Genomic DNA, 17,561 nt, shown 5'->3' on the forward strand with positions numbered 1-17,561 from the left:
CCGTCTGGAGCACCAGAGCGCAGCCGAGCCGTGTGGTGCAGCCCTGACCCAGTGCCCCGGCGGGAGCGCCGGAGCAGGGCTGAGCTGCATGGTCCGGCCCACTACCCTGTGCCCCAGACAGAGCACTGGAGCGGAGCTGAGCTACGTGGTGCGGCTCACAGGCTGGCTTAAAATGGCTCGCAGGCCGGATCCAGCCCACAGGCCGTAGTTTGCCCACCCCTGAACTAAACTGATTGAGCTCCGTAAGTCTCTCACTGTAAGTGAATTTTTCCAACCCTTGAATAATTTTTGTGGCTCTTCTCTGCACCCTCTCAAATTTTCCAACATCCTTTTAAACTGGGGATACCAAAACTGGATACAGTATACCAGTATCAGTCTCACCAATGTCATATACAGAGGTGAAATCATCTCCCTGCTCCTGCTCACTTCTCCCCTGCTTATATATCAAATAACTGCATTCACCCTTTTGGCCAGACCATCACACTCCTTTTCAGCTGCTTGTCCAGTGGGACCCCATAATCTTTGCAGAGTCACTGCTTTCCAGGATGCAGTCTCCTTTCTATAGGCATGGCCTGCAGTCCTCGTTTCTAGCTGTAGGCATTTGGCAATATTAAACCACATTTTGTTTCAATCGGCCAGCTTACCAATTGATCCACCTCGCTCTGTATGATGCCCTGTCCTCTTCGTTGTTTACTTTGACAATCTGTGTGTCATCCATGAGTTTATATTTAATTCCAGATCATTGATTAAAGGGTTGAATAGCATCAGGCCCAGTACCAGTGAATTCCATTAGAAACACCCCCATTAGATTATCATTCCCTATTGACAACTGCTAACCAGAGACCCACATGCACTCGACTCCACACATACAGTACTGGTCTATAAACGGTGCACTGGAGCACTCTCTGCCATCCCCTGCTCGGCCAGGCAGTGGGGGAGGAAAGATGCTACCCACTAGGGTCTCAGATGGGACAAATGTCAGTGTCTGGCTGGGAGACAGCCAGAGCCACAGCCGGAAGCAAAGGCCATTATCTGCTCAGCCAGGCTGAGTGCAAACACGTGCTCTCCCCCTTACCTGTCTCCCCCAGCAATGATGTACGTGTAACGGGGCAGCTGACCTAGACCCTTCAGCAGCTTGTTAAAGGAAACCTGGGAAGAGAGAGAGAGGAGAGAGGCACAAAAACAGGCAGGCCATGCACCCCAGCAACCTGTCTATAAATTAACCATCCTAGGAACCACCCAGCCTGTGCAGGCCAGGGAGCTACAACATACTGTGAAGAGAAGACAAAGCCAGAGGCAGCAGCAGACCCCTTTCCCCAGTGACATACACAATAGGAGGCCCCCTAAGCCAGCACCGCTGTATCTGCCCTGTAGAGCCCACCTCTAACAGGAAACTACTGGTCCTCGCCCTAAGGTTTCCAGTCCAGGCATGAGCTCCAGTGCACGGTTATTTCTGCCAGGGGCTTGGGGCTGGCCCCATAACACAAGCAGAAACAGGGATTATAAGTGGGAAATCGAACCCAAGAGGAGCACCCGCACCCACCCCATCCCAGGCAGCCAGAACTGACCCAGAGAGTTCATGGCAATTTGTGATTGCAACCCATTGCACCCTTTCTGCCTGCTGCCATGGCTTCCTGGGGCGCCCCTGTGCTGCTTACAGCACCCTGCACCCTCAAGCCATCCTATGCTCCACCCATGCAGCCCATGGCACTCTGTTCTCTCCCCTCATGGTTCAAGGCCTGGGGCGTGCTGGGCACCTGCAGGACAGCTGAGGGGCCGGGGAGAGCTAAGTGTCTTGATGGGTCCGGGAGAACCTGAGCATCTTTGTGGGAGCTGGGGAGGGGAGGGGGCTGAGTGTCTCCACTGAGGCCAGTGCGGCTGGGGGGTTGAGCATCTCCAGGGATCCCAAGAGGGATGTGCTTCACTAGGAGACCATGGTGGCACAGTGTGCTTGGGAAATGGAGAGGGATGCTGAGCCCCTCTGGGGTGGGCTCAGGGAGGCTGAGCTGCACTGGGTAGCCAGGGGCGTTGCTGGAGGATGTAGGGGGCTGAGTATCTCCAAGTAGGCTGTGTCCTTAGGGGGTTGGTGTGCATCATTGGGAAGATGGGGTGTGCTGAGCATATCCAGGGTGTTCCCGAGGGCTGGGATTCTGCACCGGCACACTGTGGAGATGAGGAGGAAGCAGGAGCAACTCACGGCAATAAGGAAGGCCAGCCTGCCCGAGGTGCCCCCGCCGCTCAGCACGATAAGGGTGTTGTGTGGGTCCTGCAGAACCAATGGAGACAGGTGACTGTCCTGCAGAGCTGGGCCCATCTCCCCAGCCAGAGGCAGGAGTCCCACAGCTGCTCAGAGCAGACAGAGGCCACGGTCGCTTGCACTGAGGACTGTGGCAGCCTTTGATAACAACATTCAGGATTCCCAGTGGCTCTTAGACCAGGAGTGTTTTTCCCTTTCACATCAGCCTTCCCTGTGAGACCTGGGCCTTGGCCCCCTCCCAGCCGCACTCTGCAACACGCTCACTCGAAGCTGCAACTTGTGCAGAACATGGCTGCCTGCTCCGGGAGTCCCAGACCTGGCCTGGACCACAGGCCCAGATGTCTGCCTTGAGGGATCCCATCAGCTGGCTGCTGTGGGAGCACATGGACTCCAGAATCTGGGGTAAGAGCCCCCAGACCCTGCTGCCTCTCCAGCACGTCCTTTAGGAATAGGGAGCGGGCTCTGTGATGGCAGCACATTCACTGTGGTGAGACACCTCTTCCTTTATCATGCCGTGGCCCTGATATGGCCCAAGGCTGGTCTGTCCCCAGCTCTCCTGGCTCTGCAAGAGGGAGGGAACCCAGGATGGGGCAGGCCTGGTCCTCTCCAGTGTGGAACTCCAAGAACCACTGAGCCATGGCTCCCCAGACATGCTGATGATGCCACTAAGCACAGCAAAGAGGGCTGATTGAGCATCTCCTGTACGATGTCCAAACGGTACAGTACCTTTCAGAGCTGACAAAGGGTACAGTACCTTTCAGAGCTCCATTCCTGTACTGTATCGTGCTGCACCTCACCACACTGTACCATGCTGCAACACACCTCACTGCACCTCACCTCTCTGTATCATGTTGCTCCATACCACACTGCATCTAGCTGCACACCTCACCTCACTGTACCATGCTGCTCCATAACACACTATGTCTCACCTCATTGCACCACACTTTAGCTCATTCCACTGCACTGCACCTCACCTCATAGGAACCACATTGCACTTCACCATATCATGCCACACTACACTGCATTTCACCATACCACATCCTACTGCATTGCTTCATGCCAAACTGCACCATACTGCATCACAAGCACGTCCGACCATACTGTACCACACCACATTTCACTGCACCATACTGCAGTGTGCCATACCATACCACACCCCACCCACTGCCCCACAGTGCACTGCACTACAATGTACCTTCAGGACTTCCTGCACTTTACTGATAATGTCAATCATGGTCTTCAGCACTGACTCACTGTACAGTCTCTGAGAAGAAAGTGAGAGGATTAGGGCTTTGTGATGTTATCTCCCAACCAGCCCATAGATCGTGAGGGAGAGGTCAGGGCTCTGTGGGGTTACTCACCCCAGCGGGGCCCATACTCCATGGGGTGGCTCAGTGGCCTATGAGGTAACCCCCTCACTCCAAAGCTCAGGGCTCTGCAGATTTACTGCCCCACCCATCCACATATACACACACACCAGAAATAGTATGAAAAGGCAGACTATTAACATCATCTGAATACAGGGTTCAGGGTGAGGGCCTGACTGGTCTGCTGGGCTCTGAATGACTGAACTGGGGTTCCCTCATGTGTTATCTCTTCCCTCACAATCAACAAGCTCTCGGTGATGAGGGCAAGGCCAGTGGGAGCAAGAGATAGAGCCTTCTCAGGGGCCAGCCTGATGGCTTTTCAATGCCCTCCAACACAAAGGGAAAACTATCACAAATCTCAGCACTTCCAGGACTCAACGCCAGCCCTACCACTTCCCTAGGCTCTCCCACAGCTCTACAACCAATGTGGCTATGGCGAGGGGGTCTCAACACACAGGCAGGCAAGGCAGAGAACTTACCGTATAGTTAAGCAGAGCTTCGTCCTCCTCCTGGAATATCTCTGCATCACATTCCTTCAGAAGCTGGACAATCTGCACAGGGTCAGCCTTATCCAGCTCCCTGGTGATGGGGTTCGACTTCTCACTGATGGGCAGGGTTGCCTCATACCCTGCCAGCTGAAAGGCAATGCACACAGGATGCAGAGTCTCCCCAGGGCAGAGCGGGACTGGGCCCCAGTGCTAGAATGGCTCCCACAGCCTCTAAATATGCTAGTCCAACTGTGCGCATTTAGCCTGGGACAGAGAGCCCCTCCACTGCAACCCTCCGGCCCTTCCTCCTCCACTCATCAGATGGGCTTATTTAAGTTCTTTTGTTGTTGTTATTGTTACTTTCTATTATGGCTGCTCCTAGGAACCCGACCGGTGATCAGGGCGCCATGGTGTTTGGTGCTGTACACATGCTCCCTACCCAGGGATCGTCCAGTCTCGGGTCAGAAAGGGCACACCAGGAGAACAAAAGAGAGCAACAAAGAGGGCTAGAGAACAGGAAACAAAACATTTTGCAAGGGCTCAGCAACCTCAGCATTAACTTGCCTTTGGGTTTCTAAACCTGCTGCACTTGAGATTGAGCCTCAGTGGAGAAGATTTGGGAACAAACCGATTAATTAAACAGCAATAAGTCACCAGGACCAGATGGGATTCACCCAAGAATTCTAAAGGAACTCACATATGAAATTGAAGAACTTCTAACTGTGGTATGTAACCTATTGCTTAAATCAGCCTCTGCACCACGTGACTGGAGGGTAGCTAATGTAATGCAGATTTTTTTTAAAGGCTCCAGCGGTGATCCTGGCAATTACGGGCCAGTAAGCATAACTTCAGTACCAGGAAAGTTGGTTGACACTATAGTAAGGAACAGAATTATCAGACACAGAGATGAACACAATATATTGGGGACGAGCTGCTGCTGCTGCTTGCCAGGAGCTAGGATTCGCGATGTGACGGAGAGACTGCCGGATCGCTGTGACGGAGAGACTGCCGGATCAAGCCCTCGGATCGCTGCCCCTTCCTGCTTCTCCACGTGGGCACCATTGATACTGCCAAGAACGACCTTGAGCAGATCATTGCAGACTATGTGGCTCTGGGAAGAAGGATAAAGGAGTTTGAGGCGCAAGTGGTCTTCTCGTCCATCCTCCCCGTGGAAGGAAAAGGCCTGGGTAGAGACCGTCGAATCGTGGAAGTCAACGAATGGCTACGCAGGTGGTGTCGGAGAGAAGGCTTTGGATTCTTTGACCATGGGATGGTGTTCCAAGAAGGAGGAGTGCTAGGAAGAGACGGGCTCCACCTAACGAACAGAGGGAAGAGCATCTTCGCAAGCAGGCTGGCTAACCTAGTGAGGAGGGCTTTAAACTAGGTTCACTGGGGGAAGGAGACCAAAGCCCTGAGGTAAGTGAGGAAGTGGGATACCGGGAGGAAGCACGAGCAGGAGCGTGTGAGAGGAGAGGGCTCCTGCCTCATACTGAGAAAGGAGGGGCGATCAGCGGGTTATCTCAAGTGCCTATACACAAATGCACAAAGCCTGGGAAACAAGCAGGGAGAACTGGAAGTCCTGGCACAGTCAAGGAATTATGATGTGATTGGAATAACAGAGACTTGGTGGGATAACTCACATGACTGGAGTACTGTCATGGATGGATATAAACTGTTCAGGAAGGACAGGCAGGGCAGAAAAGGTGGGGGAGTTGCACTATATGTAAGGGAGCAGTATGACTGCTCAGAGCTCAAGTATGAAACTGCAGAAAAACCTGAGAGTCTCTGGATTAAGTTTAGAAGTGTGAGCAACAAGGGTGATGTCGTGGTGGGAGTCTGCTATAGATCACTGAACCAGGGGGATGAGGTGGACGAGGCTTTCTTCCGGCAACTAACGGAAGTTACTAGATCGCAGGCCCTGGTTCTCATGGGAGACTTTAATCACCCTGATATCTGCTGGGAGAGCAATACAGCGGTGCACAGACAATCCAGGAAGTTTTTGGAATGTGGAGGGGACAATTTCCTGGTGCAAGTGCTGGAGGAACCAACTAGGGGCAGAGCTCTTCTTGACCTGCTGCTCACAAACCGGGAAGAATTAGTAGGGGAAGCAAAAGTGGATGGGAACCTGGGAGGCAGTGACCATGAGATGGTTGAGTTCAGGATCCTGACATAAGGAGGAAAGGAAAGCAGCAGAATACGGACCCTGGACTTCAGAAAAGCAGACTTTGACTCCCTCAGGGAACTGATGGGCAAGATCCCCGGGGAGAACAACATGAGGGGGAAAGGAGTCCAGGAGAGCTGGCTGTATTTTAAAGAATCCTTATTGAGGTTACAGGGACAAACCATCCTGATGTGTAGAAAGAATAGTAAATATGGCAGGCGGCCGGCTTGGCTTAACAGTGAAATCCTTGCTGATCTTAAACACAAAAAAGAAGCTTACAAGAAGTGGAAGATTGGACAAATGACCAGGGATGAGTATAAAAATATTGCTCGGGCATGCAGGAGTGAAATCAGGAAGCCCAAATCACACCTGGAGTTGCAGCTAGCAAGAGATGTTAAGAGTAACAAGAAGGGTTTCTTCAGGTATGTTAGCAACAAGAGAAAGTCAAGGAAAGTGTGGGCCCCTTACTGAATGAGGGAGGCAACCTCGTGACAGAGGATGTGGAAAAAGCTAATGTACTTGTCATAAATATAAAGGGAAGGGTAAACCCCTTTAAAATCCCTCCTGGCCAGAGGAAAAATCCTCTCCCCGGTAAAGGGTTAAGAAGCTAAAGGTAACCTCGCTGGCACCTGATCAAAATGACCAATGAGGAGACAAGATACTTTCAAAAGCTGGGAGGAGGGAGAGAAACAAAGGGTCTGTGTCTGTCGGTATGCTGCTTTTGCCGGGGATAGAACAGGAATGGAGTCTTAGAACTTTTAGTAAGTAATCTAGCTAGGTATGTGTTAGATTATGATTTCTTTAAATGGCTGAGAAAAGAACTGTGCTGAATAGAATGACTATTCCTGTCTGTGTGTCTTTTTTGTAACTTAAGGTTTTGCCTAGAGGGATTCTCTATGTTTTGAATCTAATTACCCTGTAAGGTATCTACCATCCTGATTTTACAGAGGGGATTTCTTTACTTCTATTAAAAGTCTTCTTGTAAGAAAACTGAATGCTTTTTCATTGTTCTCAGATCCAAGGGTTTGGGTCTGTGGTCACCTATGCAAACTGGTGAGGATTTTTACCAAACCTTTCCCAGGAAGTGGGGTGCAAGGGTTGGGAGGATTTTGGGGGGAAAGACGTGTCCAAACTACATTTCCCAGTAAACCCAGTTAGAGTTTGGTGGTGGCAGTGGAGATCCAGGGACAAGGGATAAAGTTAATTTGTACCTTGGGGAAGGTTTAACCTAAGCTGGTGAAAGTAAGTTTAGGAGGTTTTCATGCAGGTCCCCACATCTGTACCCTAGAGTTCAGAGTAGGGGAGGAACCTTGACAGTACTCAATGCTTTTTTTGCCTCTGTCTTCACAAACAAGGTCAGCTCCCAGACTACTGCACTGGGTAGCACAGCATGGGGAGGAGGTGACCAGCCCTCTGTGGAGAAAGAAGTGGTTCGGGACTATTTAGAAAAGCTGGACATGCACAAGTCCATGGGGCCGGATGTGTTGTATCCAAGAGTGCTAAAGGAGTTGGCAGATGTGATTGCAGAGCCATTGGCCATTATCTTTGAAAACTCATGGCGATCCGGGGAAGTCCTGGACGACTGGAAAAAGGCTAATGTAGTGCCCATCTTTAAAAAAAGGGAAAGAGGAGGATCCTGGGAACTACAGGCCAGTCAGCCTCACCTCAGTCCCTGGAAAAATCATGGAGCAGGTCCTCAAGGAATCAATTCTGAAGCACTTAGAGGAGAGGAAAGTGATCAGGAACAGTCAGCATGGATTCACCAAGGGCAAGTCATGCCTGATTAATCTAATTGCCTTCTATGACGAGATAACTGGTTCTGTGGATGAAGGGAAAGCAGTGGTCGTGTTGTTCCTTGACTTTAACAAAGCTTTTGACACTGTCTCCCACGGTATTCTTGTCAGCAAGTTAAAGAAGTATGGGCTAGATGAATGCACTATAAGGTGGGTGGAAAATTGGCTAGATTGTCAGGCTCAACGGGTAGTGATTAATGGCTCCATGTCTAGTTGGCAGCCAGTATCAAGCGGAGTGCCCCAAGGGTGGGTCCTGGGGCCGGTTTTGTTCCATATCTTCATTAATGATCTGGAGGATGGTGTGGATTGCACCCTCAGCAAGTTTGCAGACAACACTAAACTGGGAGGAGTGGTAGAGATGCTGGAGGGTAGGGATAGGATACAGAGGGACCTAGACAAATTGGAGGATTGGGCCAAAAGAAATCTGATGAGGTTCAACAAGGACAAGTGCAGAGTCCTGCACTTAGGACGGAAGAATCCCATGCACTGCTACAGACTAGGGACCGAATGGCTCGGCAGCAGTTCTGCAGAAAAGGACCTAGGGGTTACAGTGGACGAGAAGCTGGATATGAGTCAACAGTGTGCCCTTGTAGCCAAGAAGGCCAATGGCATTTTGGGATGTATATGTAGGGGCATTGCCAGCAGATCGAGGGACGTGATCGTTCCCCTTTATTTGACATTGGTGAGGCCTCATCTGGAGTACTGTGTCCAGTTTTGGGCCCCACACTACAAGAAGGATGTGGAAAAATTGGAGAGAGTCCAGCGGAGGGCAACAAAAATGATTAGGGGACTGGAACACATGACTTACGAGGAGAGGCTAAGGGAACTGGGATTATTTATTCTACAGAAGAGAAGAATGAGGGGAGATTTGATAGCTGCTTTCAACTACCTGAAAGGGGGTTCCAAAGAGGATGGATCTAGACTACTCTCAGTGGTAGCAGATGACAGAACGAGGAGTAATGGTCTCAAGTTGCAGTGGGGGAGATTTAGGTTGGATATTAGGAAAAACTTTTTCACTAGGAGGGTGGTGAAACACTGGAATGCGTTACCTAGGGAGGCGGTGGAATCTCCTTCCTTAGAAGTTTTTAAGGTCAGGCTTGACAAAGCCCTGGCTGGGATGATTTAATTGGGGATCGGTCCTGCTTTGAGCAGGGTGTTCGACTAGATGACCTCCTGAGGTCCCTTCCAACCCTGATATTCTATGATTCTAAGAGCCAACTTGGCTTTTGTAAAGGGAAATCCTGCCTCACCAATCTACTAGAATTCTTTGAGAGAGTGTCAATAAGCATGGGGACAAGGGTGATCCAGTGGATATAGTGTATTTAAACTTTCAGAAAGCCTTTGACCAGGTCCTATACCAAAGGTGTTTAAGCAAAGTAATCAGTCATGGGATAAGAGGGAGGTCCTCTCATGGATCAGAAACTGGTTAAAAGATAGGAAACGAAGGCTAGGAATAAATGGTCAGTTTATACAATGAAAGAGCTAAATAGCAAGGTCCCCCAAGGATCTACACTGGGACCTGCGCTGTTCAACATATTCATAAATGATCTGGAAAAAGGGGTAAACAGTAAAATGGCAAAGTTTTTAGATGATACAAAATTACTGAAGAAAGTTAAGTCTAAAGCAGGCTGTGAAGAACTACAAAGGGATCTCACAAAACTGGATGACTGGGTGACAAAATGGCAGATGCAATTCAGTGTTGATAAGGGCAAAGTAATGCACACTGGAAAAAATAAGCCCAACTATACATAGAAAATGAGTCTAAATTAGCTGTTACTACTCAAGAAAGAGATCTTGGAGTCATCATGGATAGTTCTCTGAAATCATCTGCTCAATGTGCAGTGGCAGTCAGAAAAGCAAACCGGATGTTAGGAGCCCTTAGAAATGGGATAGATAATAAAACAGAAAATATCAAAATGCCACTGTATAAATCCATGGTGCACCCACACCTTGAGTACCGCATGCAGTTCTGGTCATCCCATTTCAAAAAAGATATACTGGAATTGGAAAAAATACAGAGAAGTCCAACAAAATTTATTGGAGGGATGGAGCAGCTTCCGTATGAGGAGAAATTAAAAAGACTGGGACTGTTCAGTTTAGAGAAGAGACGACGAAGGGGGGACTCAACAGAGGTCTATAAACCATGACTGGGGTGGAGACAGTGAACCAGGAAGTGTCATTTATCCCCTCACATAACACATGAACTCGGGGTCACTCAATAAAATTAACAGGCAGCAGGTTTAAAACAAACAAAAGGAAGTTCTTCACACAACACACAGTCATCCTGAGGAACTTGTTGACAGGGGATGTTGTGAAGGCCAAAAGTATAAGTGAGTTCAAAAAAAGAACTTGATCAGTTCCTGGGGGACAGGTCCATCAAGGGCTATTTGCCAAGATGGTCAGGGACACAACCCCATGCTCTGGGTGCCCCTCAACCTCTGACTGCCATAACCTGGGAATCGACAAGAGGGGATGCATAATTGCCTTGGTCTGTTCATTCTTTGTGAAGCATCTGGCACCAGTCACTGTCGGAAGACAGGATATTGGGCTCGATGGATCATTGACCTGACTCAGTGTGGCCGTTCTTTTGTTCTTATTAGTTAGTTCAATCTCAGCTATTAGAGTTGGAGCAGAAATTACTTCAGGGAAGTTCTCTGGCCTGTGTTATACAGGAGTTCAGACTAGATCAGAGGACCCCAAACTGTGGGGCATGCCCCCCTAGGGGGGCACGGAGGAACATTGTGGGGGGGGCACGGCAGGGCCTGGGCCAGCCCCCATGGAAGGGAACGCCACCTAGCCCTGCTTTGCTCCCAGATCTGCTCCAGCCCCGTCCCTGGGCTTGGCCTCTGACCGTGGACCAGCCAAGGCTCTGCACCCATCCCCAGTCCTGTCCCCGTCCTCAGCCTTGGCCCCTGGTCCTGGTTCCACTACTATCCTTGGCCCCTGGCTGCAGCACCCCCCTCCCGGCTCCACTCCTGGCCCCAGATCCACCCCCAGCTGCAACCCCAGCCTCAGTCCCTTTATCAATATCGGCATCCCCCACCCCTGGGAGCCATAGCCCTGCTCCCATTCCTGGCGCAGGCGAATGGGGGAAAGGGGTATGGGTGGGGGTGCAACCTGAAAAGTTTGGGGACCACTGGACTAGATGATCACAACGGTCCCTTCTGGCCTCAGAGTCTGTCCTCCTGTGCTGAAGTCTGTTCCTTGCACGTCATGAACCAGAACCAGCTGAGCCACTGTGGGAAGAACCAGACTCACAGACGCACACTGGCACTGCCAGGCTGCAGCTTTTCTGCCTGGTTCCCCCTCCCATGTTTCAGGGTCACAGTAACTGGAATCAGAGTAACAGCCGTGTTAGTCTGTATTAGCAAAAAGAAAAGGAGGACTTGTGGAACCTTAGAGACTAACCAATTTATTTGAGCATAAACTTTCGTGAGCTACAGCTCACTTCATCGGATGCATACTGTGGAAAATACAGGAGACGTTTTTATACACACAAACCATGAAAAAATGGGTGATTATCACTACAAAAGGTTTTCTCTCCCCGCACCCCACTCTCCTGCTGGTAATAGCTTATGTAAAATGATCACTCTCCTTACAATGTGTATGATAATCAAGGTGGGCCATTTCCAGCACAAATCCAGGGTTTAACAAGAATGTCTGAGGAAGGGGTGGGGGGTAGGAAAAAACAAGGGGAAATAGGTTACCTTGCATAATGACTTAGCCACTCCCAGTCTCTATTCAAGAATTATGTCAAGAATTATAACATTCATAAACCAGTAAAATACTCTACTTGCGCTATATTGATGACATCTTCATCATCTGGACCCATGGAAAAGAAGCCCTTGAGGAATTCCACCATGATTTCAACAATTTCCATCCCACCATCAAACTCAGCCTGGTCCAGTCCACACAAGAGATCCACTTCCTGGACACTACAGTGCTAATAAACGATGGTCACATAAACACCACCCTATACCGGAAACCTACTGACCGCTATTCCTACCTACATGCCTCCAGCTTTCACCCAGACCACACCACACGATCCATTGTCTACAGCCAAGCTCTGCGATACAACCGCATTTGCTCCAACCCCTCAGACAGAGACAAACACCTACAAGATCTCTATCAAGTGTTCTTACAACTACAATACCCACCTGCTGAAGTGAAGAAACAGATTGACAGAGCCAGAAGAGTACCCAGAAGTTACCTACTACAGGACAGGCCCAACAAAGAAAATAACAGAACACCACTAGCCATCACTTTCAGCCCCCAACTAAAACCCCTCCAACGCATCATCAAGGATCTACAACCTATCCTGAAGGGCGACCCATCACTCTCACAAATCTTGGGAGACAGGCCAGTCCTTGCCTACAGACAGCCCCCCAACCTGAAGCGAATACTCACCAACAACCACATACCACACAACAGAACCACTAACCCAGGAACCTATCCTTGCAACAAAGCCCGTTGCCAACTGTGCCCACATATCTATTCAGGGGACACCATCACAGGGCCTAATAACATCAGCCACACTATCAGAGGCTCGTTCACCTGCACATCCACCAATGTGATATATGCCATCATGTGCCAGCAATGCCCCTCTGCCATGTACATTGGTCAAACTGGACAGTCTCTACGTAAAAGAATCAATGGACACAAATCAGATGTCAAGAATTATAACATTCATAAACCAGTCGGAGAACACTTCAATCTCTCTGGTCATGCAATCAGAGACATGAAGGTCGCTATCTTACAACAAAAAAACTTCAAATCCAGAGTCCAGCGAGAAAGTGCTGAATTGGAATTCATTTGCAAATTGGATACTATTAATTTAGGCTTAAATAGAGACTGGGAGTGGCTAAGTCATTATGCAAGGTAGCCTATTTCCCCTTGTTTTTTCCTACCCCCGCCCCCAGACGTTCTGGTTAAACTTGGATTTATGCTGGAAGTGGCCCGCCTTGATTATCATACACATTGTAAGGAGAGTGGTCAGTTTGAATAGGCTATTACCAGCAGGAGAGTGAGTTTGTGTGTGTGGTTTTTGGAGGGGGGTGAGAGAACCTGGATTTCTGCAGGAAATGGCCCACCTTGATTATCATACACATTGTGAAGAGAGTGGTCACTTTGGATGGGCTATTACCAGCAAGAGAGTGAGTTTGTCTGTGGGGGGGCGGAGGGTGAGAAAACCTGGATTTGTGCTGGAAATGGCCCAACTTGATGATCACTTTAGATAAGCTATTACCAGCAGGAGAGTGGGATGGGAGGAGGTATTGTTTCATGGTGTCTGTGTATATAATGTCTTCTGCAATTTCCACTGAATGCATCCGATGAAGTGAGCTGTAGCTCACGAAAGCTCATGCTCAAATAAATTGGTTAGTCTCTAAGGTGCCACAAGTACTCCTTGTCTTTTTGCGAATACAGACTAACATGGCTGTTACTCTGAAACCTGTCATTATGCCAGGTAACCTATTTCCCCTTGTTTTTTCCTAACCCCCCCCCTCCTCAGACGTTCTTGTTAAACCCTGGATTTGTGCTGGAAATGGCCCACCTTGATTATCATACACATTGTAAGGAGAGTGATCACTTACATAAGCTATTACCAACAGGAGAGTGGGGTGGGGGGAGAGAAAACCTTTTGTAGTGATAATAACCCATTTTTTCATGATCTGTGTGTATAAAAACATCTTCTGTATTTTCCACAGTATGCATCCGATGAAGTGAGCTGTAGCTCACAAAAGCTTATACTCAAATAAATTCGTTAGTCTCTAAGGTGCCACAAGTACTCCTTTTCTTTTTAGTAACTGGAATGGGAATGGTTTCTTGGCAGTGGCTGCAACAGGGCAACCAGCTCATCAGGGCTGGTTTGGTTGAGGAGTGGCAGCAGGTGATGAAGAAAGCTCCTGCCCTGTCCCTGCTGGAGCAGCCAGGGCAGCACCTGGTCCCGGGGTAGTGTCCTATCTCAGTCCCAGCACAGGGGAGTTCCCAGAGACAATAAAGACCCACAAGCTGCTCTGTGGTTCTTACCTCCCACTTGCCGGGATCTGGCGTCTCAATAACATGCCTGTATTTCTTTGTCCCACGCATGGTCCAGGCCCAGAACTGATGGCGATGGCTCTTAAAGAATCCGAAGGTTCCCAAACCTGTTACTCCAGTACAAACAGTCGCCTGCCTGCAGGCGGGTGAGACAAGGACTGGGCACTCACTCCTCCCCCCTCATTCCAGGCAGCGAGGTTTGTCCCAGTCTTATCAGCCCTACGCTGTAATGATTAATCTGAACAGTTACATTTCAACTGCTCCTATCACCCCATGTCCTGCTGCTGGGCAGATACCCCAGCTTATCTCTCCAGGGTCTCCACCACCCCCACCACTGATCCCAGGAGGATAAGGGCAGCTGCTTGCGTCATTGCTGCTGCACAGGGAGAACACAGAGCCCAGGCAACTGGTCAGCAGCTGTGCAGCTGCATAGCATGACAGGTGCATATGGGCTCCTGGCCAGGGCCCGTGTGCAGGGCAAGGGACTGATCATGAGCCCAGCTCACCCTCAGAGCAGCCAGGAACGCTGCTTTCCCCAGCAATGCTTTAGGCAGCCAGAGAAAGCTTGTGCCCCCTCCCCAGGAATCAGACAGAGCAAGCATCCCTACAGCCCGTCTCTCCCCACTCACTTGCTATTCTGTATCCACCTCAGTATCCTGAGGGCCCTGTCTGCTCCACTTCAGCACCACGGAGCCAGCATCTCGGGCCCAGGAGAGATCACAGAACTGAATGGAATTGTCTCTTCTGGGAGCATGGGCAGAGATGGGCAGCCCTGCCCTTGAAGGCCTGTGTTCCCGCCTCCCCTGGAAGCACACACGTGGGGGAGACTACCTTTGTGCTCTGGTCTGACACCCCCATCAGAATTGGAGTAAACCCACCTCCATGCAAAGATACCCCACAATAACGAGGTGGGGCAGGAGGGGGCAAAAGGCAAGCCCAAGCTTCCAACCCCCAGGGAGATGTTGTGGCATTCGGGCCCACAAATTTACAAGAATTGTGAGCTCAACTGCACCAAGTCCGTACACGCTCATCTGAGATTACACTACCCTATACCAACAACTGCTGGTGGGAAATGGTGCAAAAGGGCATCACAAGAACTGACCCGCTCTAAATAAAACAGCCAAGTTAATATGAGTCAAGAATTGTGTTGAAATTTTGCTTGTTAAAAACAGGAGCTGTGTAGCCAGAGGCTAATGATCCAAAATTGATATGTCAGACATTAGGCCTAATTGGCAGCCACAGTAACGAGGGGATGGGCTATTCCACCCAACACTCCCTCTGTGGGGCATTAAAAGAAAGAGATTTTGCAGGGAAAGTACAAAAGAATGGAGCGGCTACTAAAGAAAGCTTCACCACCATGGTGTGTGTCGTCCCCCCCACATTGTTTCCTGGGACTCTGGGCCATCATCACCCTGAGCCTGAGAAATGTCCTGACCAGGCCAGGCCAGCAAGAAGGAGCCCAATGACACTGCTACCCTACCAGCTCCATCTGAATCTTAACCACCGCCTGGGAGGAAAGGACTTTAAACAGCAGCAGCAGGGGCAATAACACCAGCTCCAGCCTCTCTCAACGAACCTCTCACTCTAGGAAGGACAGCGATTGCCATCTCAGATACCATCTAAGAGCCTGTCAAGCAAGGGTTGGGTTTTTCCTTCTAAACACTCTGCTCCTAAAGGAAAGGGAACAAGAAATGGTCACATGAAAGCCTTATTTCATCACTCACATTTCAGCTGCTTTACCTGTTTGCCTTTTTCTGTTGCTGTAACAGCAGGTGAACATGCTGGTTAATGGGGAGTTGGCCATGGTGCTAAGCAAGCGGAGGCCTCTGCATACCAAACGCCAAGCCTTGGTTAAAACTGATTAATGTTGGACAGTGACTGGGTTCTGTTAACAGCTTTGTCCCATTTATTCCATCTAAATTAATACTTCACAGGCTGGAGAGGACCAGGCTGGATTGGGCAGCAAGGGCAGGGCCAGGCAGGGTAGAGTAGGCCAGGCAGGACCGGGTAGCGAGGGCTGGGCTGGACTGAGGGTATGTCTGCACTGGAGCTGGAGGTGTAATTTCCAGCAAGAGAAGACATAAGTGCACTAACTCTGATCAAGGTTGAGTGTTAAAGATATCAGTGTAGCCACGGCTGCATGGGCAATGGGATAGGCTACCTGCCTCAGGGACATACCTAGGGGTCAGATAGGCGTGTATGTGGGGCGGCTAGCCTGCTGTTTTCAGCACAATAGCTTGATCAAAAACTACCCGTGGCTGCACTGCTATTTTTAGCACAATAGCTTGATCAGAGCTAGTGCAGGTATGTCTGCCCCAACAGGAAGTTACACCTCCTGCTCCAGTGTAGACTTGGGGCTGAGCAGAGAGGGGCAGGCAGGGCTGGGCTGCACAGGGGAGGTCCACTCTTGGTTCAAACTCGGAGCAGCTCTGTGTTACTTGCTTCAGCCCCAGCACCCGCTGGCAACCAGCGAGATGTAAAATGGAGAAGTGGAGCCCACCAGATCTCTGGCACAGCAAAGCTCCTCATTGCAAACTTGTTAGTTCTAGTCAGACCTCTCAGGGTCAACAGCTCCAGGATGTCCTCCCCGTACACCATTGCCGGCTTTCTCTCCTGTGCCAAGTGGCCAGAGGAGCTCAGCCATGCTGGAGGCAGCATGGGGAAGGAGGGTATTGTACTTGGGCATCTCCTCCCCAGAGACACAAGCTGGAGGGAGCTCCGAGGCGAGCTGCTGATCCACTCAGCGGTCCTGGCCTGCAGCACCACCAGGCTGGACTACTACAGGGCCTAGAGTTTACTGCCGCTGGGGCAGTCTGTGGCAGCTTGTTTCCTGAGTGGCACTTTCCTGCAGGACCCCATGGAGTGCTGGTGCTCTGGGATCTGCACTGGCCACTCAGTGGTTTCCAGGTGGAATTGGAGGTGTTTGTTCTGACTTATAAAGCGCTAAAGGGACATCCCTACTTGAGAGAGACCGCTCTCCCCACCAGGCCACACTCCAGATAAGCAGAGGCACCTCAGCTGGAGCCCACTTGTCATAAGAGAAGGGGCTGGCAGCAGGGCTCTCAGCTTTGTAATCTGCTCCCCACATTCCAGGGCAAAATAGTCTGGTTCTACAGACCTTCCGGGAATCTTGCCAGACCCACGGTGTGAGGAGTGAAGCCTTGATGGGCTGGTTTGTGGGGAGGGAGGAGCTTTGGTTGGGGCCTGTTAGGGGGCTAGATGCTAGTTTGATCTGACTGTTTAAATGCATCATCGAGGTGCCTGGTGCCTTTTGTGTATGAACCAATGGAAGTCTACAGCAATAAACAAAATGCATATATTAATTTGAGTCTTAGGAAGCAACTAGAGCCTCCTGCCCTTCACTGTTGGTCTTGAGGAACTCCGAACCCTTACCTTGGGAATATGCTCCAACCCAGGGCATCTCTCAGTCCACAGAAAAAGGCCACCCATAACAGCCCT

At 50.1% G+C, this 17,561-nt stretch overlaps 1 protein-coding gene across 1 annotated transcript in view; it reads right to left on the minus strand.

Moving 5' to 3' along the window:
- The window catches only part of GCKR (glucokinase regulator), a 40,825-nt gene extending 26,672 nt beyond the window's left edge, over positions 1–14,153 (minus strand). Inside the window, exons 1-5 of the mRNA XM_074946730.1 lie at positions 14,094–14,153; positions 4,104–4,259; positions 3,453–3,521; positions 2,198–2,266; positions 1,076–1,149 (exon numbers count right to left, since the gene is read on the minus strand). Coding sequence (XP_074802831.1) covers positions 1,076–1,149; positions 2,198–2,266; positions 3,453–3,521; positions 4,104–4,259; positions 14,094–14,153 — 428 coding nt within the window. The remainder of the gene's footprint in view (positions 1–1,075; positions 1,150–2,197; positions 2,267–3,452; positions 3,522–4,103; positions 4,260–14,093) is intronic.
- Between the last annotated feature and the right edge of the window lie 3,408 nt (positions 14,154–17,561).

This window comes from Natator depressus, chromosome 3 (genome assembly GCF_965152275.1).
Source record: "Natator depressus isolate rNatDep1 chromosome 3, rNatDep2.hap1, whole genome shotgun sequence".
Taxonomy (NCBI): domain Eukaryota; kingdom Metazoa; phylum Chordata; order Testudines; family Cheloniidae; genus Natator; species Natator depressus.